The 25,094-nt window shown below is 42.4% G+C and overlaps 1 protein-coding gene across 1 annotated transcript in view; it reads right to left on the bottom strand.

The window, feature by feature from the left end:
- The window catches only part of LOC126412698 (forkhead box protein K1-like), a 279,864-nt gene that overhangs the window by 10,126 nt on the left and 244,644 nt on the right, over positions 1–25,094 (bottom strand). The window contains exon 3 of the mRNA XM_050082415.1: positions 2,041–2,203. Coding sequence (XP_049938372.1) covers positions 2,041–2,203 — 163 coding nt within the window. The remainder of the gene's footprint in view (positions 1–2,040; positions 2,204–25,094) is intronic.

The raw sequence follows: 25,094 nt of genomic DNA, 5'->3' as shown, positions 1-25,094 counted from the left end.
CAAATTTCGCCACACTGTGCTAACAGATATGTTCGTTGTACATCCCATATTGGTTTCTGTGGTTATTTCACACAGTGTTCCTTGTCTGTTAGCACTGACAAGTCTACGCACGTGCTGCTGCTCTTGATTGTTAAGTGCATTGTCTATGGTGAGAGGTAATGCCTAAAATTTGCTACTCTCGGCACACTCTTGAGACTGTGGTTCTCAGTCTATAGAATTCCCTAACAACGTGTCTAGCTCCAACTACCATTCCACATTCCAAGTCTGTTCATTCCCATCATGTGGCCATAATCACTTCAGAGAGCTTTCCACATTAATCACGTGAGTATATATGACAGCTCTGCCCTTTTATACCTTGTGTATGCTATACTACTGCCATCTGTATATGTGCATATTGCTCTCCCATGACTTTTCTCACCTCAGTGTAAATATGGGTATATCTGAACTTTTTTCTCACAGTTCATTTATAAAATCTTTATTTGTGCAAAGCTATTCAAAAAATAAAAGGATATTTGCACATAGGGTTTGCAAACTTGTCTATGACAATGAGTTATATGTTCTCTATGTCCATATAGATATAAAGGTTTCTACAGCACCAGTAGCACGGTAAACCTGTGCGTATGGTGAGTGAAACATGTACAAATATGCTGTGCACTTCACTGAACGGATCGTGGCAGAGGGTACATTGTACCAGCATTGGCTCAAAGGGAAATATAACTACCATACACATCCTAATCTCCCTTTTTTATTCTCATGATCCCTAAATGAGATAATTAATGTAGACACTGTTTCATCTCGTGTCAGTACACACGCAAACATGTAAATGCTACAGTTTCCATTAAACTTTCTCCGGGATAGTGAGAAATTCAGTTTGAATGAGAAGTTAGTCCTAAAGAAGGCCTCCAGACCCCTAAAATATATCAGAACCACCTATATTTTGCAGATGACGCGTTATTGTTTACCTTTAGCTCAAATAAACGTAAATGGGTCAAGTGAAAAAAACCTTAAAGCCAATTATAATAAGACAATGGTACAAAAGAAAATATTGCAGATAAACAATGAAGTCATAGTACCAGTTTATGAGCTTTTGTACTTAGGGTAGCTGTAGACAACTACTGGATGGGCAGCAAAAGAAATCAACAGGAGACTAAAAACTGTCCAGCACGCTTTTGGAAAACTGAATGGTTTTCAAAAATCTATCTAAAAAAAGAAGGAAAATTTATAATCAACGTATTACAATGTTTTACTTATGGCAGTAAACCAAGGTTCACTCAGTGAGCAAAGAAATCATGTATGCTCAGAGTTACTGTTAAGTAAGTTAACCGAGCGAGGTGGCGCAGTGGTTAGCACCCTGGACTCGCATTCGGGAGGACGACGGTTCAATCCCGTCTCCGGCCATCCTGATTTAGGTTTTCCGTGATTTCCCTAAAATCGCTTCAGGCAAATGCCGGGATGGTTCCTTTGAAAGGGCACGGCCGATTTCCTTCCCCATCCTTCACTCACCCGAGCTTGCGCTCCGTCTCTAATGACCTCGTTGTCGACGGGACGTTAAACACTAATATTCTCTCACTGTTAAGTAACCAAAATTGTAATTATAAAACTAAATAAACAAAGAAGTGGTACAGGGAACAGAATGGAGTAGAAGACATAATTATGACAATGAAAACAAACGTGAGTGGGTGGGTCGGGGGTAGATAATCAAGAAAGTTATACCCTCGATAAAGAGACATGAAATTTTGAAGTCAACAACCCAATGCATGGTGTGCAGATGAAAGAAAACACAAAGGAGCAACACGCATATAGCTGAAGAACGTAGGTAATCAAAAAATTAATGATACTGACTGTGAGAACTATATCAAAATGTTTTGCATTAACCTAACTGAAAAATCTTGGAGCACGAGAAATTCAAAGTCTGTAATACAGTTTTCTTCTGTGCCTAGGTTTTTCCTTGAACAGGTTACACATAAGGATGATTTACTGACTGATGGCTAAAAGAATGCAGACCACTACTGTGAATAAAGATTCTAAGGCACTGCTTACCAGGGTGGAAGGTGATGGTGCATCTTTATTGGCGAAGGTCCAAAGATGCCCAACACCATGGGGTGCTTTGCTGCCCTTCCGGAAGTGTGGGTTGATAGACAGGTTGTGGCGCACAGAATTCTTCCATCGGTCATCATTCGCCTTGTAGTATGAGAAACGTTCCCTGCAAATTGAAACCAAAGTTTTCTTAATTAGTATACTTTCTTACAGTGTTCCGACAAATTTAGTAATATGTCTACAACATAGAACCTAAACCATTCCATTTATAATGAGAGTTTGTTTTTATAGCAATTGTTGTTTTCTCTTAATGCAGATTTATGTAGTTAAATAGAACACAACATTTTGGAAACAGGACACTGTTGCTGCAAGGAAATTAACCTGTGTCAGTCTGAGGTATGATATTGGATATAGTAGACTCTGCTTCTCTCTCTCTCTCTCTCTCTCTCTTTCTCTTATGCTTACTCTGTGATTCAACAGGTTCATGACTTCAAGATCTATTCACAAGTGGTCAGAAAGCAAGTGTATTTAACAATTTCAGGGAAATACTTCCATAATTTATGTTCTATTAGCTAGTCCTCACCATGTTGTCTGTCTGCTACCACCTTGGAGCAGTGCTATTCAGTCACTGCTGGAGAGCTGGTTACTCTTGGTGGTTTTTTTTTATCCCTGTCAGTATGTACTGTTAAACCAAATGTCACAATAGACTAATACGGGACAACTCTAACAGATTCAAACTTAAAATTCTACTTCAAAAAGCATTTTGTTTGTAACAAGAAACTCCCAAACTTTATCTGATGGTGCTGGGCATCACATGAAACATTCCATGAGCAATACTTGTTTCAGCTGAGTCCCTCTACTCACTGCAACATCACAGTTACCTGCCAAAACACCAGAACAAAATGCACCTGCCCATTCTTAGGAGAAACACATCCGGTATATGTACGACCTGGTGGATAAGACTGTAGCCTTGTGAGGCTGTTGGCAGATGACTTAACTGTGTACCAGGAGGTGACACCATTCAAAACTTGTTATGTACTGCAGAGAGACTTGCAGGTGATCAAGAATACCTGGGACAAAGATTGGCAAGTAATCCTCAACATAAAAAAATTAATTTAATGTACTGTGCCCAAATAAATGAATGGATTTGATATTTATCAACTATCATTCACTGAATAAATCATTATGTTCACATATTTAAGAATTAATGTCTGTAATGATTTAAATTGGAAATCGCTGTGTATGTTGGTGAGGCAAAACATTATGATCACTTGCTTAGTAATGTGTTGGTCCACCTTTGGAATGTGATACAGAAGCAGTTCTGTGATGCGTAGATTAGACAAGTCATTGGTAGGTTTCTGGGGGTATGCGGCACCAGACGTCTATGCATATGTCCTGCAATTCTCGTAAACTGTGAGCTAGTGGTTTGTGGGCACAGAGCTGCTACCATACAGCATTCCAGTTGTGTTTTATTGTGTTCATATCAAGCAAATTTGGTGGCCAAGACATCAGTGTGTGTTCACTATCATGCACCTCAAACCACTATAGCACGGTTGATGCGTTGCGACACAGACATTTGTCCCGCTGGAAGATGTCATCATCGCTGGAGAAGACATCAAGCATGAAGGGATGCAGGTGGTCCACAATAATTTTCTTTATTTATTTATTTATTTATTTAGTCCTTCAAATCCTATATGTATAGAATATATACAAGGATATTGGACATGGTTAGGTATTTACAAGATAAAATACAGTTTGTATTGCAATCCTAAGGACTAGATATTGAAGTAATTTAGCACAGATTCATAAATACAACAAACATTACAGGCAACATACAAATTAGAATATTAATAATGCATCTTTATTTTTGTTGCTTGGCTTTTATATATTCTGTCAGACTGTAAAAGCAATGATCAATTAAATATGCCTTTACTTCAGCCTTAAAACCACAGAGTTTACCTATTGATTTAATATGTTTAGGTAGATTATTGAAAATCTTTATCCCAGTATGTAGTGTGCCTTTTTGGCACAATGATGTTCTCACCCGTTTCACATGAAGGTCAGATTTTTGCCTTGTATTGTGTGCATGTATACCTTCATTTTTTAATAAGATATCTGGGTGTCTATTGATATATTGTTTGATGAAAACTGATGTTTCATAGATAAAAATGCAAGGAAGAGGAAGAACTGACAGTTTCTTGAATATGGGTCTGCACGATTTCGTATTGTTTACCCCTTCAATAATTCTTAGTATTCTCTTTTGCATCCTGAAAAGTTTAATATTTGTTGTTGTATTGCCCCAGAAGATTATGCCATATTTAATTACAGAATGCACATAGGAGTAGTATACATTTAACAGGCTGGCTTTGCTGCAACAAGTTTTCAAGATCTGTATCATGTAACAGGTTTTGCTTAGTTTTCTTTGCAAATATTCAATATGTACCGCCCATTTTGTGTTGTTCTGGAGCCAGAGTCCCAGAAATTTAGTGCTGTCAACACTTTCAAGAACTCTCTCCCTAAGTTCTATTTCTATGTTTGGGTGGTGTCTTCCTTTTACATTATAGAAATTCAGTGCTACTGTCTTTTCTTTGTTTATAATTAGCTTGTTGTAGCTGAACCACTGTTCTACACTGTTCATTGTTTGGATAGCGGAGTCTTTAAGTTTTTCTTCTGTTTTACCACTAATAAGGAAGCTTGTATCATCTGCAAATTGGAGTGTAGTTTGGCAATACTTGTTGTACATAAGATCATTGACATAGAGGAGAAACAGAATGGGTCCTAATACTGATCCTTGAGGGACACCATATTTCACATTTTCATATCCTGAATAGTAGTAGCTGATTTTGTTATGGTCAGTATATTGCACTTCAACCACCTGTTTGCGACCACATAGGTATGTCTTGAGCCACTCATTGGATATACCTCTAATTCCTAACTGGTCAAGCTTCTGCAGTAGGGCACTATGGTCAATGACGTCAAAAGCTTTAGATAAATCAAGACATATGCCTGTCACAAACTCACCTGCATCCAGTTTAGTATAGATTTCATTAACAAATTCAAATATTGCACTTTCAGTTGAATAGCCTTTCCTGAAGCCATGCTGTGAAGGAGAGAGAATCTTATTTTTATTTAGGAAATCAGACAATCTCTTATAAAAAACTTTTTCTAAAATTTTAGAAAATACAGGCAGTAGGGCTATTGGTCTATAATTTGAAACACATTCTGGATTTCCTTTTTTGAACAGTGGTTTCAGCTTTGCTGTTTTTAAGCATGAAGGGAAGGTTCCTGATGCCAGTGAGCTGTTGCACAAATGTGTCAAGGGTTCAGCTAAGGCAAGACAGCATTTTTTAATAATTGCATCTGGTATTCCATCAATTCCACATGAGTAGCCTGTTTTCAAGGTTTTTATAACTGATAAAATTTCTTCAGAATTTGTGGGTGAAAGGAACAAAGATGTAGACACATTTCTCACACTATTGCATGTTGGAGGTGATATTTTGTTGTGTTCTTCCAGTCCACTCACCAACTCTTCACTTACGTTTGCAAAATATTTGTTGAAGGTCCCTGCAATTTCTGTTGGGCAAGAAATCATTTGTCCTTCATAACATAAGTTCACATTTTTATATTGTTTAGTTTCACTTGTTTGATTTTTTATAACTTCCCATATAGCTTTAGACTTGTTTTTTGAGTTTTCAATGTATTTGTCATTTGCCATTGTTTTAGCTTTCCTTACAACATTTTTGAGGATCCTCTTGTAATTCTTCAGGTACAAATGAAATTCATGAGGCATGTTCTGTGTCTTTGCTATATCGTGTAATCTTCTTTTCTCTGCACAAGATATTCTAATACCTATTGTAATCCATTTGTTCTTCTTGAAGTTAGGTTGACATTTTTGCTTTTTTAGTGGAAGTGCAGCTTCAAAGTATGACATGAAGATTTCCATGAATTTTTCAAACTTTTTGTTAGTATTTTCACAGGTATACACTTCATACCAAGTTTCTTCACTTAGTCTCTGTACAAAAAGGTTTATTTGTTTGTTAGTGAATTTCCTTGCTTCTTTTACAAGTTCCTCTTTCTCAGTTGTTTCACTTGGGGTGTGCAAAGCAATAAACTGTGCATAGTGATCACTGAAGCCAGTATTAAGATTTCCGGCACATAAATTGTGATTTACATTTGTGTTTATTAATATCTGATCAATTGTTGAGCTAGTTGTTGGTGTAACTCTTGTAGGAGAGTCTATGGTGGCTTTTATGTTATATGTTTCCAGTAGGGTCATCAAGCTTTGCTGGTCTTTTGAGATTTCTTGAAAATCAATATTAAAATCTCCACATATGATCACTGTTTTGTTGAAGTTTTTTATAGTATTTAAAGCTGCTTCTAGTTGGTGACAGAAATCATTTAAGTTCCCATCAGGGCTCCTATATACACAGATGATTATTAATTTTAATGCAGAGAGTTCAACTGCGGATACTTCAAAAATTTTCTCTTCAGCTAACAGTTCAATGCATTTTATGTTACAATAATCAATGCCACTTTTAACAAATATACATGACCCTCCGTGACTGGATGTAATTCTAGAAAATGATGATGAAAGATTGAAGTCTGCAAGTTTTGTGACTGACATTGCATCTTTAGGCAGCCAGTGTTCAGTTATACACACTACAGAAACGTTTTTTAGCTCATCAGTACATAAAATTTCAACTTCACTTAATTTGTTTAGCAATGATTGGACATTTTGATGAATCAGCATGAAATTAAAGGGTTTGTTAGGCTTTGGCATATTGTTAGACTTTGGCATATTTAATTGATCACTTACCTTTACCCTGTCAATAAAAAATCATTCAGGTGTGCTGGAAGTACTGCTTTTCTTTTCCCGACTGCACCTATTCTTCTATTATCATCTGCAGCAGCATTTTCTTCTGTGTCTGGTTCCCCTGGTAGTTGTTCAGCTGCTGCACCTGCTGTTGATAATATTGCTGCTGGTGTTTGAGCTGGGTCTGCAATTGGTAGAGCTGTTACTGCATTCATTGTGCCTGAATATTGGAGGCACCTAGTTCCTTCTTTTGTTGTTGATGTTGGTGAGTGAGGCCTTGCTGGCGTTGTTTCCTTCGAATATTTGGGGGGCCAATCCAGGATGATTTTACTTTTGAGTGTTTGATGCCTCTTGGTGATAATTTCTTCTATTTTTCCGACGAGCAGTTTTTTCCCCATGTTGTTAACGTGCAATCCATGTAATGTGTGGAATCTGCGCCCAATATTATTAACATTTGCGAGTTCTACATTTCTGAAATGTTTGCAAAGTAATGAAATTTGTTGGTTGGCATTGATTATTTCTTTATTTACGCATGACCAAGACGGTAAGTCATGCCGATGTGGAATGTTCAGCACTAAAACATTTGTGTGTGTCAACTGTCCTAAGCACCTTTTTAGTTCTTGTTTTGCTTTGTGGGTTTCGTTTTTATATACGTCATTTGACCCACTAATTAGCACAACAAAGTCTTCAGAGGATAAGTCAGCAACGTCTGTGGATCGTACATGATTGCAAACTTCCGACATAGAAGCACCAGGCTTTATGTAAGCGATTGTTTGTAAACTGGACTGACCGTTCAGAAGGCGAGCAAATCCACGACCATGACTGTCTGCCATCAAAACTACTTTTCTTCGTTTAGGTTTCTCTGCCTGTTTAGAAGGTCCACCGTCGTTATGGCCAAACAATTTAGTATCAGCGCTGGACATATACTTCATATTTGGGTCACGTAAGTGTTCAGGTCTTTCAGTTTCATTTCCTTTCATAGCAGTAGTTGAGTTGTTAGGCATTCTTTTGGATGTATCACTCCGCGTATTTTTAGTTTCATATTCAGCTCGGAAGTTAGTTTTATCACATGCACAATGTTTCTTACCTTGCACGGTTGATTGCACACTGAACCTGCTTGTAAACGCGGTATTAGGGTCATACAATAGCCTTTGTTGAGAATGAGGCACTTTGTTTTTCACTTTGCCTGGAATTTCGTGGTTACTGTGAGGCAAGTTTGATGTAGGTTCGCACTTTCTGGTCGTAAGTTTTTTTAGTTCGCTCATCAGAGTATTAATGGTTAATTGCAGACTACTTAAACGATCATTTAACTTTCTGATTTCATCACTACAATTCGTGCACACGCTGTTTTTATCGGTGTAATTTTCACTTTTTCCCGCATGAACACTATGCATATCAACACAGTCCACAGCTGTCATGATACCTACGATTACTACCACAGGTCCCACAGAAGCCCCAATCAATGTCCCCCAAAGCGTAATACTGCCTCCATTGGCCTGTATTCGTGGCGCAGAGCTCGTTTCAAGTAGTATTTCCTGGACTTGCGTTTGGGAGGACGACGGTTCAATCCCCCGTCCGGCCATCCTGATTTAGGTTTTCCATGATTTCGCTAAATCACTCCAGGCAAATGCCAGGATGGTCCCTTTCAAAGGGCACGGCTGACTTCCTTCCCCATCCTTATCTAATCCGATGAGACCGATGACCTCGCTGTTTGGTCTCTCCCCCAAACAACCCCAAGTAGTAGTTCACCTGGATGTCAGTGTATCCGGACACAGCTACCAACATGGCATAACAATAAATGTGATTCAGCCGACCAGGAGGCACGTGTCTATTGATCCACAGTTCAATCTCGATGATCCCATGCCTACTGCAATCATAACTGACAGTGTCATAGGTTCATCTGCTGTGGAGCCTCATGTTCAACAATGTGCACTTCACATTGAGCTCTGAAAACGCTTCTGCATGCAGCAGCATTTTAGTATGTCATCAAATGTGCCACAAAATGCCGCCTACACTACTTTTCAGACCAGGCAAGCCTCCAGCCCCCACATTCTGTGATGAGATGGGGATGTCCAACACTTTGTTGCCCATGTCCTTCAACCTCTCTCCATACACCCTCATGGCAATAACATGTGAACAGCCGGCCAGCTTTGCCGTTTCCAAAAGGCTCATGCTCAGGCCACTATCAATTAGCCCTGTGTCAGAGTTGCAGGGAACGGGGGTGGGGGATAAGTTAAAGGTACCAGAAGGACCTCCAACACACACAAGGTGGCTTGCGAAATATTGATGGAGATGAAAAGATGATGAAGATGAAGGTAGAGAAACAAGTGACAGAACGATACCTCAGAAGGCTACAGAACAAGTTTTCATAATCTTCCTGTTGCTCAGCCCAGATAGCACAGTAAGCCGGTTTCAAACTTGTTTCCAGCTGTAAAGTTCAAGTATATAAGCTTGATCAAAGCTGGAATATTCAGGCCTGTTAGCAGGATTCAAGCTTGAAACAAACATCAAAGTTGGCAGAGTTCAAGCTATATTTCAAGCTTGGCTTATCAAGCTTGGCTCCAGCTGTATCTACACACGTGGAATACAGCCTGGTATTTACAGCTTGTTTTAAGCTATATAAATATTAATCTGAATTTATTGAACCTAATTAATTAAATAAATATCAGAATGGAAATGGTGTGAAAAAATTATGAAGAAGTTTTAATTTATTTGTGCCACGTATTAGAGAGTTAGTTTAAAATGACTTCTTTTTGCACAACAACTTGTAATATGTATTCTTAGCTGGTAATCCATTTCACTTTTATCCAGGCTCAATTTTTCTACGTAAAAGAATATGGTATTCCTTTACGTTACGTAATATTTAACATTTGTAACATTAACGTACCGAACTGTTTTCTAGTATAAAACAAACTTGTCAACAAACCACAACCATTAACGCGCGTCACAAAGGTAAAATGGCCGTAAACATAGCAAGGCTCAGAAAAGTAAATAAAATAAGATAAAACAGAACTGGAGACAGCCACACTAAAACCAAACTCCGCGCCGTCATGACGTCACACACGACAACACCTTTACGTCACGGCTTATAAACGCTTGTGGCGCTTCCCGTGGACGTCTATGGAAGCTATGCTGCGCGCGCATCTGCTGTTCAGCCTTCCAGGGAAATTACAGTTTATTTCAAGCTTGGGAAAATTATTTTAATTCAAGCTAAATTTTTACAGCTTGATGTAAACTGTGTAACAGGTTGATTTTTCAATCTTGAATTTTCAACTGAACCTAAACTCGATACCCACCTTGAAACAAGCTGTGTAACAGGTTGATTTTTCAATCTTGAATTTTCAACTGAACCTAAACTCAATATCCACCTTGAAATAAGCTTGAGTGCTAGCTGGGAGAAGACTCTCATCACAAGAATGATACGTGACATCGCTGTAGCCTGTGTTATGTGATGAACAAACGCCCAAATGACTAAATAGGGTAATTCAGCTGCTTCTGTCAATGTCTTTTGCGCAACCTGCAATTTTATATCTGGTCTTCAAATCCGTGCGCAATATTTTCATATTCTCTCGCTCTCTGCACGCAATTACCAGTTCTACGGAAAAAATAAACAGGACCTTTTCATGAAAAAATTAATTTAGTTACATTTTGTACTAGGATATGGTTTCGAAGAAGGCCACAGTCCTCGATTTATTCCAGGAAAACGTACAAGACTGACCTTCCAAATGCACCTCCACACCCACACTTATCCCGCACCAGTCAGGATTTCTAGTTTGTTGTTTGTGGAGCTCCTTCCTACCAATGTACAAAAATTTCCAACAGCGCCAACTACTCCAACTGCTATTCCCGACATTCGACCTTTTTTGATGTCTACTGATTAGGATGCTACGCCACCAGCATTGTCCACTGCTCAGTTAAAATTATTAACGAGCCCATGAGGATAATGAAAGAAAAACGACTTTCATCAACTTAACGCTAAAACTAATTACGTTGACAATTCTATCCAAACTTAACCCTTATAAGCATTGTAGTTTCGCAGTCAGAAGGCCTGACGAATGCAGCAATGTAATTGTTTATTTTAGTGTTAAAATTCACAAAATTGTTAGGTAAAATTTATACAAACGTCAATTTTACAAGTTGTAACTGGTCGACTGTGCCAGTGGCGTAATAAGATCAGTCTATGAAGACCAGTGAAGGTCAAATGTGGGAAATAATTCTTGCAGTTGGAAATTTGTGTGTAGTGGTAGGAGGTAGTGCCATGAGCAACATACTAGAAATCATGACCGGTGGGGGCTGAGTGAGGGGATGTCTTTAAAGGTCACTTTTGCACTTTTTCTTGAATAGCCCGAGAACCGTGGCCTTCAGCGAAGACGTATCGCGTTACAAAATTTAACTACGTTAGAGTTTCTACGAAAACTCCGTCCGAACAGGCTTCGGCAGGCCTAATGGTACCAACCGACCGCCGTGTCATCCGCAACAGATATGGAGTATGGATATGGAGGGGCATGTGGCCAACACACTGCTCCCCCGGCCGTTGTCAGTTTTTGTGACTGGAGCCATTACTTTTAATCATGTACCTCCCCAATTGGCCTCACGAGGGCTGAGTGCACCCCACTAGCCAAAAGGGCTCAGCTCACCTGGGCGGTCATCCATCGTTTAAGGATATCAAGCTACGGTCGCGGAAGAATCAAATTTTTTCACCGAATAGTTTTCTTAAAATCGGATGTTAAGTAATTCATAGCTACCGTCGCGTCCGCTCCACTGCTTTGCCGAGAAGACACGTGGCTGTCGCTCTCCGTCGCGTGTGCAACAACGACAAGATTCAAACACGTTTGAATTCAAACGTCGCCAGTTGCAGCGGGAGACAGGCAGCGACACAGATGTCGCTCACGTAGCACACTTCCGTAACTACATCTGCGGTTGTGTTTTGTCGCCTGAAGCTGTTGCTCGCTTCTGTCGCTCCCGTAGGACACGGCGTAAAGAGCTGGCCCAGCGCGACAGCTCTTAATTTCGGTGATCCGATGGGAACCGGTGTTACCATTGCGGCAACGCCGATGGCAATTTTTTTACAAAAAGGTCCTGTTCATTTTTTTCTCTATAGGACTAATAGTTTGCGCGTAGCGAGCAAGAAAATATGAAAATCTCTCAAGTGGTTTTTGAAAGCCAGACATAACATTGCTCGTTGCATACAACGATATCGTTAGGGGCAGCTAAATTAGCCTGTATATAGAACTGGCAGGCAGGCTTTCTGAGACTATGCATGCCTGTTTCTCAGTTTGCACGTGTTGTACGGCAAGACCGGCCACGGTATGCCAAACTTCCGCGTGCAGACGGTCTGTCTCAACTTCGCTCCGTCCTCCTCGGAAGTACCCAGTACAAGACGACACTTCGTTTAATATTGCGGTGTGGCATTTTTATGGTTGTAAGCGTCTCTTCAGTTCGGGAGAATCGTTGTGTCAGTGCTGTTTCCCCTTCGCTATTCCTTAGAGGTATGAAGGATATTCACAGGTCCAACGGCTGCACGAAAAGGAACAGCCCCGCGATCAAATGGTTCAAATGGCTCTGAGCACTATGGGACTTAACTTCTAAGGTCATCAGACCCCTAGAACTTAGAACTACTTAAACCTAACCTAAGGACATCACACACATCCATGCCCGAGGCAGGATTCGAACCTGCGACCGTAGCGGTCGCGCGGTTCCAGACTGTAGCGCCTAGAACCGCCCGGCCACCCGGGCGCGCCTAGCGATCTATCACGCCTTTAAAAATGAACGAGAATGTCAGAAGAGAGGGATGAGAATTCTCGATGTATGTTATGCAGTCGCATAAGCAACGGGTACTGCAAATTTGGTATGAAACATTACAATGTCATGCGGAAAGAATTTAAAGAATTAGTCACCGAGGGAGGTGGCGCAGTGGTTGGTACACTGAACTCGCATTCGGGAGAACGACGGCTCAAACCCGCATCTGGCCGTCCTTATCCAGGTTTTCTGTGATTTCCTAAATCGCTTCAGGCAAATAGCGGGATGGTTCCTATGAAAGCACAAGGCCGGCTTCCTTCCCTAATCTGATGGGACCGATGACCTCGCTATTTGGTCACCTCTCCCCCCCCCCCTCCCCAAATCAACCAAAGAATTAAATGTCAATGAAGAGCAAAAACTTACAACGATCGACAGACGAGATTCACTGTTCTCTCCATTACGAACTAATCTGTGCTAAATTTGCCTGTATGCAGCAAGAGAAGAAATGGATGGTACAAATAGTGAAATGTATGAAGTATAATGAAATGTATGAAGTTTTCAATGAAACTGAACAAAGATTATGGAGACTTTATATGTTACTGCAAAGTACGTTGGTTAAATCAAGGGGCACACCTGCAAGTATTTTTCAATTTAAAACTCAAATGGTTCAAATGGCTCTGACCACTATGGGACTTAACATCTGAGGTCATCAGTCCCCTAGAACTTAGAACTACTTAAACCTAACTAACCTAAGGACATTACACACATCCATGCCCGAGGCAGGATTCGAACCTGCGACCGTAGCGGTCGCGCGGTTCCAGATTGAAGCGCCTAGAACCGTTCGGCCACACCGGCCGGCATTTAAAACTCGCTATTGTTGAATTGATGTAGGAAAAAGTAGTGCAGGGACGAACATTACAACTTCTGGAATGGATTGCAGTCCTAGCATTTTAAATGGACTTGACTGTATGTTGCCTTCAGTAAGACTTGCAAGGTGAGAAACAACTTCTTTCTGGTGTTGAGGATGCATTTACAAAGGAAATCGCGTAGCAGAAGCGACACATTCTGACAAACACAGCCCAGTCCCCTAAGCTCAATGGCGTTAAAGGAAACGTGAGGTTTGAGTAATTCATTGTGGCCCTGAAATAATTACAAGACGTTTTGAGGACACTGCAGGTCTTACATCTGTTTTCGAGACTGCCGTTTCAGTTGAAAGGGCCTCTGTCCATGTGGAGATGTAACTGATTGATCTGCAACGTATTTGCCGTTTTAAAGATAAATTCTTTTAAGTTAAAACTGTCCACCACGTCTACATTGATTTCAGGTAGACTTTCCACCTCTCCGAATTGAGGTTGCTACAATATTTCTATAAATATATGTGTGTGAAAGGCCTATTTTCGACTATGAAACATTTAAGTCACGATAACGTGGCAACCCGAGTTCGAAAATCTGAGAAATCAACTGTGTCTGTCCGTACGCTGACAGTTTGTACCGGATAACAACGTCTTCGGCACGCCAAAAATTAAAAAAATACTGAAAATTAATTTTTGTTCGTGATTTTCGTTGTTGAGAAATGTGAAATACAAAACGAAGTCGTGCGACTGCATTACCATTTGAATGCGGCACGTGCGCTGTTTTCCCTCCTCGTGCTCAGACAGCACAGCTTACGATCCAAATTCTTGGCGGCCCCTGTTCTATGACGATAGTTCAAACTTTTATTAATCTTGTAACCTGGACTTAGTGCTGTGCAAACAACACAGTCAGTAGACCAACGGATGGAGGTTTTATACAATGCCAAGTCCCAGTATTTATGTAGGTAAGTTGTGCCGACAATGAAATTCGTGGGATGTGGCTTTTGCTAGTTTGCGGTTGACTGATACTAATATGTGGTCTTCTGAGCAAACAGCGATGAGTGATCAGAAACGTTTTGTTAGAAATTGTATTTTGCTTCAAATGGCTCTGAACACTATGGGACTTAACATGTGAGGTCATCAGTCCCCTAAAACTTAAAACTACTTACACCTAACCAACCTAAGGACATCACACACATCCATGCCCGAGGCAGGATTCGAACCTGCGACCTTAGCAATCGCGCAGTTCCGGACTGAAGCGCCTAGAATCGCTCGTCCACCGCGGCCGGCTTGTATTCCAAGGTCGTTCTATGCAGTGCCTTTGCCTCGTTGAACTTCGTCACACCTGTCTCTAATTTATACCTCCATTACCCAATGTGTGCCATAAGTGAGTCACAATTAATAATGATAAAATTAATGAAGCTTTTCAAGGAAATGTCACAGAGACATCATCAATTTTTTATCCAGTGTTCTGTATTTTAAAAGCTTCTTGTTGTACTGTTGGAACAAAAAGAACTACTTTTAAAAAATATGCATATTTCTCATTATTCGCACTCTGGCCATGTCTCTTGACTAGAACTATGAAAGGGAAGTGTGTCGTATATCACCTTGATCATACACTATTATATTTTTAGGTACACTACTTAACAATTACTCTGAATTCTTCCCAAAAACTTTATTTTTTTTATCGAATACAAATACGTGACTCGTAGCACCAGTAATGGCAAAGGTTGAAAACTTTTACGAGAAGATAAGGTGTTTTCGGTGTAAAACGGCCAGATGGAAGTAGGACTCAAGCACTGAGGGTTTCATACAATCTTAATTATGTATATAAAATTCATCCTTTTCTGAAAGAAGATCTCGACGATTTTTTACTTTTATCGACCCTGATTCTGGGAAGATGTCGATCCCAGGGATTCCAAGACCCGACAATGAAGTCGTATAACCAACAACAGATATATTTTTCCATGTGAGCTTTCGCAGGAGAGCTTCTGTAAAGTTTGGAAGGTAGGAGACGAGATACTGGCAGAAGTAAAGCTGTGAGTACCGGGCGTGAGTCGTGCTTCGGTAGCTCAGATGGTAGAGCACTTGCCCGCTAAAGGCAAAGGTCCCGAGTTCGAGTCTCGGTCGGGCACACAGTTTTAATCTGCCAGGAAGTTTCACAAATTTCTGATTATTTTCCTTCAATAGTACAGTACATGTGTTTCTTGCCAAATTTCAGGATTCTACGTTAAGAGGAAGTACCCTATAGGTTTTGATGAGTGAGTTTGCGAGTATCAAAATGTGTGACATAAACGACCGTATCTTTTGATTGTACTGACATTCTTACATGACTAAAGGATTATAAACATCAGTGTGTGATATAAATTTCATTTTTATACCTCTACCCGTTGCTAAGAAAAAGAATTTTGAACAGTCGGTCAGACGTGTGATCGTAGAAGGGTTCCGTTGTTACCGACTCAGGCACGAAAACCTAAGAAGAGTCGTTCAGATGGGCGATACAAAATTTGTGTAAAATGGTGATTTATTAAGAAACAGTTTACGAGATTCGATAGAAACACTAAAGCAGTTGTATAACTACTTCACCCTGAATCCATTGTTGAAGTGGCGAAGTAGTTACACAGATATCAAAAGACTTGATGAGATAGCTTTGCGAGGCTCGCATGAAACCAGTCTTAGGACTGGTGCAACAACGACAAATGTGATAGATAGCTACATACTTTTAAGCGCAGATTTTTTTTTGTTTCGTCACTTCCACATTGCAGCTGATGGTTTCGTATGCATAAACCAAATCACTGGCCTGGCTGCAAAAATGTTTAGTCAGATTTGTAACTGGAAGAACAATCCATGGCATGGGAGGGGTGGTACGGAGTGAGAGTACAGGACGGAGTGCCAGAATTAAGTATGGCGTTGGTGCATCGTTTGTATCATTTTTGTTTTGCGTTTTGGTATCTCGGTTGCTATGAATTTTGTTATAGATTGTCACATTTTATTTGTACTTCACTGTTTTGAGTTTAAATACTGTAATTTTTTTCCACTTGGAGATAGTGAATGGAGCTGTGGACGCTAGAAAATGGAATGCCAAGTGGAGAAATCGGAACTTTTCCGATATATTCTTCAGTCTGAGTTCAGTACAGGGGTAACAGAAGCGGAGGCAATCAGAAACATTTGCGCCGTGTGTGGGAATAATGCCATTGGACAGAGCACGGCAAGGAAATGGTTGTCTCGTTTGAGGAGGATCGTTTTGACATCAGTGACTCTCAATGTTCAGGAAAACATTCGGTGTTTGATGGAGGTCGTTCAAACCCATTAATCCACAATGATCCATGCCAGTGTAGCCGAGAACTGGCAAATGTAATGAACTGTGGTTATTCCACCATCATGTAACGTTTGCATGCAATGAAGAAGGTTCAAAAATCGGGTGTATGGGTACCGCAAGCTCTAAGCCAAAATCACAAAAATCAGCGGAATGCCATTTGTGCATCTCTGCTTGGTCGTCATCAATTCGTTGTGAACAACACCTGTCATTCCTGTCCTGTATCGTTGCTGGTGACGAGAAATGCTGTCTTTATGCTAACATAAGGAAAACGGTTCAAATGGCTCTGAGCACTATGGGACTTAACATCGGAGGTCATCAGTTTCCTAGAACTACTTAATACTTAAACCTAACTAACCTGAAGACATCACACACATCCATGCCCGAGGCAGGATTCGAACCTGTGACCGTAGCAGTCGCGCGGTTCCGGACTGAAGCGCCTAGAACGGCTCGGCCACCGCGGCCGGCAACATAAGGAAAAGACAGGAATGGTTGACCCCAAACAAAGCAGCAATTTCCTGTACAAAGAGCTGTGCGCATCCGCATCTGGTGGAACAGCGACGGTGTGGTGTACTACAAATTGCTTCCCCGAGGTGTAACCATCACTGCTGGCATTTATTGTCAACAACTGAGACGTCTTGCAGACGCAATCAAAGAGTAACGCCCGGGAAGGCTGCGTGAAGCGATGTTACTGCCCCATAACACCCGCTCGCATTCTGCTGACTGACAAAAATCACTATATAGGAGTTGGGTTGGAAAGTCATTCCGCACCCAGCTTCTTCACCTGATCTTGCGCCCTCAGATTTTCATCTTCTCCGCTCTCTATCAAGCAATCTGTAAGGCACTTCCTTTACAGATGAAAATGCGCTGCCGGCCGTTGTGGCCGAGCGGTTCGAGGCGCTTCAGTCCGGAACCGCGCTGCTGCTACGGTCGCAGGTTCGAATCCTGCCTCGGGCATGGATTTGTGTCATGTCCTTAGGCTAGTTAGGCTAAGTAGTTTTAAGTCTAGGGGACTCATGACCTCAGATGTTAAGTCCCATAGTGCTCAGAGCCATTTTTGAAAATGCGTTCCGAATATTGATCTACGAATTCTTCCCCCCGAAACCACGTGATTTCTGTAGCCGCGGAGTCGCACAGTTACCCCAGCGCTGACAGACGGTTTTTAAGTCGTGTTATTGGTGACTACACTCTCTGTTACGTGTATCTGTTGTGTTTATTAAACCTACACAAAACGCTACGTACTTATGCACCAACCCAGTATCTTGTCGCATTCAAGTTATTGTCTCCTCCTCTTCAAATGTTACATTCTTTATACATTACTGGCCACTAAAATTGCTACACCAAGAAGATGACGTGCTAAAGACGCGAAATTTAATCGACAGGAAGAAGATGCTGTGATATGCAAATGATTAGCTTTTCAGAGCATTCACACAAGGTTGGTGCCGGTGGCGACACCTACAACGTGCTGACACGAGGAAAGTTTCCAACCGATTTCTCATACACAAACAGCAGTTCATCGGCGTTGCCTGGTGAAACTTTGTTGGAATGCCTCGTGTGAGGAGGAGAAATGCGTAACAACACGTTTCCGACTTTGATAAAGGTCGGATTGTAGCCTGTCGCGATTGCGGTTTACCGTATCGCGACATTGCTGCTCGCGTTGGTCGACATCCAATGACTGTTAGCAGAATATGGAATCGGTGGGTTCAGGAGGGTAATACGGAACGCCGTGCTGGATCCCAATGGCCTCGTATCACTAGCAGTCGAGATGACAGGCATCTTATCCACATGACTGTAACGGATCGTGCAGCCACGTCTCGATCCCTGAGTCAACAGATGGGGACGTTTGCAAGACAACAACCATCTGTACGAACAGTTCGACGACGTTTGCAGCTCCATGGACTGTCAGCTCGGAGACCACGTCTGCGATTACCCTTGACGCTGCATCACAGACAGGAGCGCCTGCGATGGTGTACTCAACGACGAACCTGGGTGCATAAATGGCAAAACGTCATTTTTCGGATGAATCCAGATCCTGTTTACAGCATCGTGATGGTCGCATCCGTGTTTGGCGACATCGCGGTGAACGCACACTGGAAGCGGGTATTCGTCATCACCGAACTGGCTTATCACCCGACGTGATGGTATGGGGTGCCATTGGTTACACGTCTCGGTCACCTCTTGTTCGCATTGACGGCACTTTGAACAGCGGACGTTACATTTCAGATGTGTTACGACCCGTGGCTCTACCCTTCATTCGATCCCTGCGAAACCCTACATTTCAGCAGGATAATGCACGAATGCATTTTGCACGTCCTGTACGGGCCTTTCTGGATACAGAAAATGTTCGACTGCTGCCCTGGCCAGCACATTCTCCAGATCTCTCCCCTATTGAAAACGTCTGGACAATGGTGGCCGAGCAACTGGCTCGTCACAATACGCCAGTCACTACTCTTGACGAACTGTGGTATCGTGTTGAAGCTGCATGGGCAGCTGTACCTGCACTCGCCATCCAAGCTCTGTTTGACCCAATGGCCAGGCGTATCAAGGCCGTTAGTACGGCCAGAGGTGGTGGTTCTGGGTACTGATTTCTCAGGATCTATGCACCCAAATTGCGTGAAAATGTAATCACATGTCAGTTCTAGTATTTTGTCCAATGAATACCCGTTTATCATCTGCCTTTCTTCTTGGTGTAGCAGTTTTAATGGCCAGTAGTGTAGTTTATACAGGGAGTTTATTCCGTGCAGCGAGGCTGGGCAGCACAGGCGTACTGGCCGCTGCTACGGCATTGATAACATGTCTTTCAAATGTTTCCAAAAAATGATACTGTCCTACGATCATTTGTTTTTGATTGGAAATCTGTCAGGTAGCGAAAGTTTAGCAAGAAATCCGTATATTTTGGCTGTTTACTCACGAGCCTAAAATTATTGTAAAAAATAGTCTTCTTTAATACTATTGTGTTGGCGCTTATGGGCGCTCAACGTCGAGGTCATCAGCGCCCTGATACACATTAAAAGGAACGAATGTGGACAGACCTAATAAAACTGAAGCACACACGCAAAGAAAGCAGGAAAAGAAGGTAAATGGTACATAAGAAAGTAACACGTAAGGAAAGGGAAAACATAGCAACAAGAATGCCACAGGAAATTATCATTGGCTGCACACTTACATAAAATATTCACTAGACAGTATCATACAGAGTGTTTTTCTCTATAACTTACAAATAAATATGCGAAAGAAATATTTACTTAGACAAGTAAATTTTAAAAATGTTACTCTTTGTACAGAGTTCTGAACATAGTTTATTTAGTTTTTTTGCAGAGAGTTATAGCAACGACTTACAATTTTTTCATCAGAGCATTCTTCTTTCTGTAGTTAAACCAATTCTGTACAAATCTGTTTAAATCAAGTTTCTATAAATTTTACTTAAGGGAGCAAGAAATATTATAAGTTTTAGGGGTGGTTGTAACATGCTGTACGAAACTGGCTGTGTTTAGGTGGATGATCTAGTGGCGGAATATCCATTTATGTGAGGTGTTCAAATGAGTGGTAGATTTGGCGGAGGGGACCAAACAGCGAGGTCATCGGTGCTATCGGATTAGGGAAGGCTGACGAAGGAAGTCGGCCGTGCTCTTTCAGAGTAACCATCCAGGCATCTGCCTGAAGCGATTTATGGAAATCACGGAAAACCTAAATCAGGATGGCCGGACGGGGCTTTGAACCATCTTTGAACCAGCGTTCTCCCGAATGCGAGTCCAGCAGTGTGCTAGCCACTGCGTTACCTCGCTCGGTCAAATGAGCGTCTATTTTTCTGAATGCATGTCGCCTTACACCTTCTACTCTAAATGGCCTGCGGACGAAAACATCTAGGCGCTCAGTCCGGAACCACGCGACTGCTACGGTCGCAGGTTCGAATCCTGCCGCAGCATGGATGTGTGTGATGTCCTTAGGTTAGTTAGGTTTAAGTAGTTCTAAGTTCTAGGGGACTGATGACCACAGATGTTAAGTCCCATAGTGCTCAGAGCCATTTGAACCATTGGAGTTTTGATTTTCGAGTTTACAGGATTTATAGGATTTGCGAAGTTGTTCGAGGAGCGGAATGTTATGTGGTGGTAGAGGACACATGTAAGACAGAGAAGATGGATACATAAGGGGAGACATAGAGGAATGCGTTCTAGGACTTGTAAGGGGTCGAGTAATTTTGGAAGTGCTGAGATTCGGGGTATAGTGGCAAAGGAGAGGATTGGTCGGATAAAATTTTTCCAAGTATGGAGGATTGTGAAAGGGTGTAATGCTGTTGTACAGCCTGCTAAGTGATTTGAGTAATTTTAGTTCAAATTCAAATGGCTCTGAGCACTATGGGACTTAACATCTGTGATCATCAGTCCCCTAGAACTTAGAACTACTTAAACCTAACCAACCTAAGGACATCACACACATCCATGCCCGAGGCAGGATTCGAACCTGCGACCGTAGTAGTAGCGCGGTTCCAGACTGAAGCGCCTAGAACTGTTCGGCCACACCGGCCGGCGTAATTTTAGTCTATTGTGGGCTCTTTGTTGGGTGGTTGGTGAGTGGAGCGTGGAGTCACTGTACACACACTTTATATCCCCAACCAGGGTTGCCAAAGGGGTTTGTGGTGACATTTTGGTGCTGTTCAGGCTATGAGAGGCATTGAAATTATTTCACCAGTGGTACGTACATGTAAGAAAATGTGTCGAAATCGGCTCATACCTTCCAAGTGCTTAATGTTGTTGATCATCAACGTAAACACTGCATTGGCGACAAAAATTCGATATTCCGTCTTGTGTTCATTTTCAATGTTTGTGAAGAAAAATCTTAGGAAATCGTTCTGTAATCCCCTTTCTCCTGTTCCAGCTGCGGATGGTGTGGACTCAAATATCTGTAATTTTACCTTCATGGTGATTTCGCGAGGTATACGAGTTGAAATGAAGAAGCAATATATTGGTTGACTATTCTAGGAACGCACGCTCTCGGAACTTTAACAACAGACCACACTACGATGCAGAACGCATCTCCTGCAGCATCTGGCACTGGGCTTGGCTAAGCATCTCCATAACGCTGTCGCCCTTATTAACTGAACCTGTGTTGCTCTTCTTTCGACCTTCTGTATTTCGTCTGTCGATCCTATCTGGTAGGGATCCCAGAGTGACAGGCAATATTCAAGTGCCGGCCGTGGTGGCCGAGCGGTTCTAGACGCCTTAGTCCGGAACCGCGCGACTGCTATGGTCGCAGGTTCGAATCCTGCCTCGGGCGCTACAGTTTGTAACCGCGCGACCGCTACGGTCGAGGGTTCCAATCCTGCCTCGAGCATGGATGTGTGTGATGTCCTTAGGTTAGTTAGGTTTAAGCAGTTCTAAGTTCTAGGGGACTGATGACCTCAGAAGTTAAGTCCCATAGTGCTCAGAGCCATTTGAACCATTTGAACCTGCCTCGGGCATGGATGTGTGTGATGTCCTTAGGTTAGTTAGGTTTAAGCAGTTCTAAGTTCTAGGGGACAGATGACCTCCGATGTTAAGTCCCATAGTGGTCAGAACCATTTGAACCAATACTCAAATATTGGTCGAACAAGTGTTTTATAAGATCCTTCTTTTGTTGAGGAACTATATTTCTATCGGATTCTCTCAATGAATCTCTGTCTGGCATCTGCCTTTCCAGCGATTAGTCCCACTTTAATCGCTTGTACGCATAGTCACAAATTTTTAATGTACGTGACTGCTTGCGGTGATTGATGTGAAATCGTGTAATCATAGAGTAGTGGGTCTTTCTGCCTATTTATGCACAATCCGTTACATTCGTTTATGTTGAGGGGCGATTGCCGCTCCTTGCGACAAACGTCAATCCTCTGCAGACCTTCCTGCATTTCGCTATAATATTCTAGTGTTGCGACCTCTCTGTTCAAATGGTTCAAATGGCTCTGAGCACTATGGGACTCAACTGCTGAGGTCATAAGTCCCCTAGAACTTAGAACTACTTAAACCTAACTAACCTAAGGACAACACACACATCCATGCCCGAGGCAGGATTCGAACCTGCGACCGTAGCGGTCGCGCGGTTCCAGACTGTAGCGCCAGAACCGCTCGGCCACCAGCGGCCGGCCGACCTCTCTGCACAGAACATCATCCACGAAAAGCCTCCATGTAACTTTCGACGTTATGTACTAGGTCATTTACATACAGTGTGTCCATAATTAAAGTTCCAGTTTCAAAACGCTGTACAAAGAGAACCACTGCTCAGAATGACGTCAAATTTAAACAGTATATTGTTGATGCAGGAGGAAACGCAGTGTAAAATAATAATAATAATAATAATAATAATAATAACGAAAATCTGACCAGTACACTCATGCTCATAAATTAAGGATAATTGCAGAATGTGGTGCCACGCAACGTGGCACTACACAAAACTGGCGCTAATAGCATAGGCACATAGGGAACACACACGACACAGGTCTGTAAGTCCACGGTATTGGTGATAAGTTGAGAAAACCGTGCCGAAACATACGTGCTGCAAAACGCCACTGCTTCCTGCGCATGTACCCCAACATCAATATGGGATGTGATCACCATGCACACATACACAGGCCGCACAACGGGTTGGCATACTCTGGATCAGGTGGTCGAGCAGCTGCTGGGGTATAGCCTCCCATTCTTGCACCAGTGCCTGTCGGAGCTCCTGAAATGTCGTAGGGGTTTGAATACGGGCAGCGATACGTCGACTGAGAACATCCCAGACGTGCTCGATGGGGTTTAGGTCTGGAGAACAGGCAGGCCACCCCATTCGCCTGATATCTTCTGTTTCAAGGTACTCCTCCACGATGATAGCTCGGTGGGGCCGTGCGTTATCATCCATCAAGAGGAAGGTGGGACCCACTGCACCCCTGCAAAGGCGAACATACTGGTGCAAATGACATCCCGATACACCTGACTTGTTACAGTTCCTCTTTCAAAGACATGCAGGGGTGTACGAGCACCAATCATAATCCCACCCCACATTATCAAACCACAACCTCCATGCAGGTCCCTTTCAAGGACATTAAGGGGTTGGTATGTGGTTACTGGTTCACGCCAGATGAAAACCCGGCGAGAATCACTGTTCAGACTATATCTGGACTCGTCCGTGAACATAACCTGGGACCACTTTTCCAATGACCATGTGCTATGTTCTTGACACTAGGCTTTACGGGCTCTCCTGTGAGCAGGGGTGAGTCGAATGCACCTTGCAGGTCTCCAGGCGAATAAACATGTCTGTTCAGTCGTCTGTAGACAGTGTGTCTGGAGACAACTGTTCCAGTGGCTGCAGTAAGGTCCCGAGTAAGACTACCGTGGTTCTCTGCGGGCACTGATGCTGAGATATCGGTCTTCTTGTGGTGTTGTACACTGCGCCTGGACACGTTTCCTGTCTGCTGGAATCGCTGCCATAATCTTGAGATCACACTTTGTGGCACACAGAGGGGCCGTGCTATGACCTGCTGTGTTTGAACAGCCTCCAGTCGCCCTAGTATTCTACTCCTCATAACTTCATCAATATGTGTTCTTTGAGCCATTTTCAACTCACAGTCATCATTAGCACGTCTGAAGACGTCTGCACACTTACTCGCTGCACCGTACTCTGACATGCACCAACACACTTCTTGCATATGTGGACTGCTGTCAGCGCCACCGTACGACGACCGCAAGTCAACTGCACCTCATGGTCATACCCTGAGGTGATTTAAACCCGCAAACCGCCCACCAGAGCGTTGTTTCACCGTGTATCAGGATTATCCTTAATTTATGAGCATGAGTGTAGATGGCGTTGTAAGGATCAGAATACACACACCAACAGACACGCGACACACGACAGTTTCTCAGTCTGTATCCGAGACGCCCAACATGTCTGCTTGCATGAAGGATCGCGCACTGCTGGTAAAACTCTTTTACAAAAAAGTGACTGTGCGCCGGTAGCCCGACGTTTCGAACACTCCAGGATTTGAAGTATGGCATTGGTCCGATGTCTGCTAAGAGTCTGGAGAAAATGATTACAAAATACGAAAAGACAGTGTCTGTTGAAGTGCAATATGGCAGAGGGAGGAAAGCAGTTGACCCGACATCTGTCGAAGATGTGGTCACAGCATTGTAGGAGAGGTCGGTGCAGACATGCAGTGCACCGGGAATTGCCCGAACGTTGGACATACCTGTGAGCACGGTGCACAAAATCCTACCAAATATCCTGAATTGCTATCCATGAAGAATCATTCATGTTCAGGGTTTGTTTCCTGCTGACCTGCTAGCAAGACAAACGTTGTTCGCTCTGGAATTTCTTGCTCGCATGAAGTGGA

Source organism: Schistocerca serialis, chromosome 7 (genome assembly GCF_023864345.2).
Source record: "Schistocerca serialis cubense isolate TAMUIC-IGC-003099 chromosome 7, iqSchSeri2.2, whole genome shotgun sequence".
NCBI lineage: Eukaryota > Metazoa > Arthropoda > Insecta > Orthoptera > Acrididae > Schistocerca > Schistocerca serialis.
The sequence above is the reverse complement of the archived record's forward strand: the minus strand, read 5'-3'. Positions and strand labels throughout refer to the sequence as shown.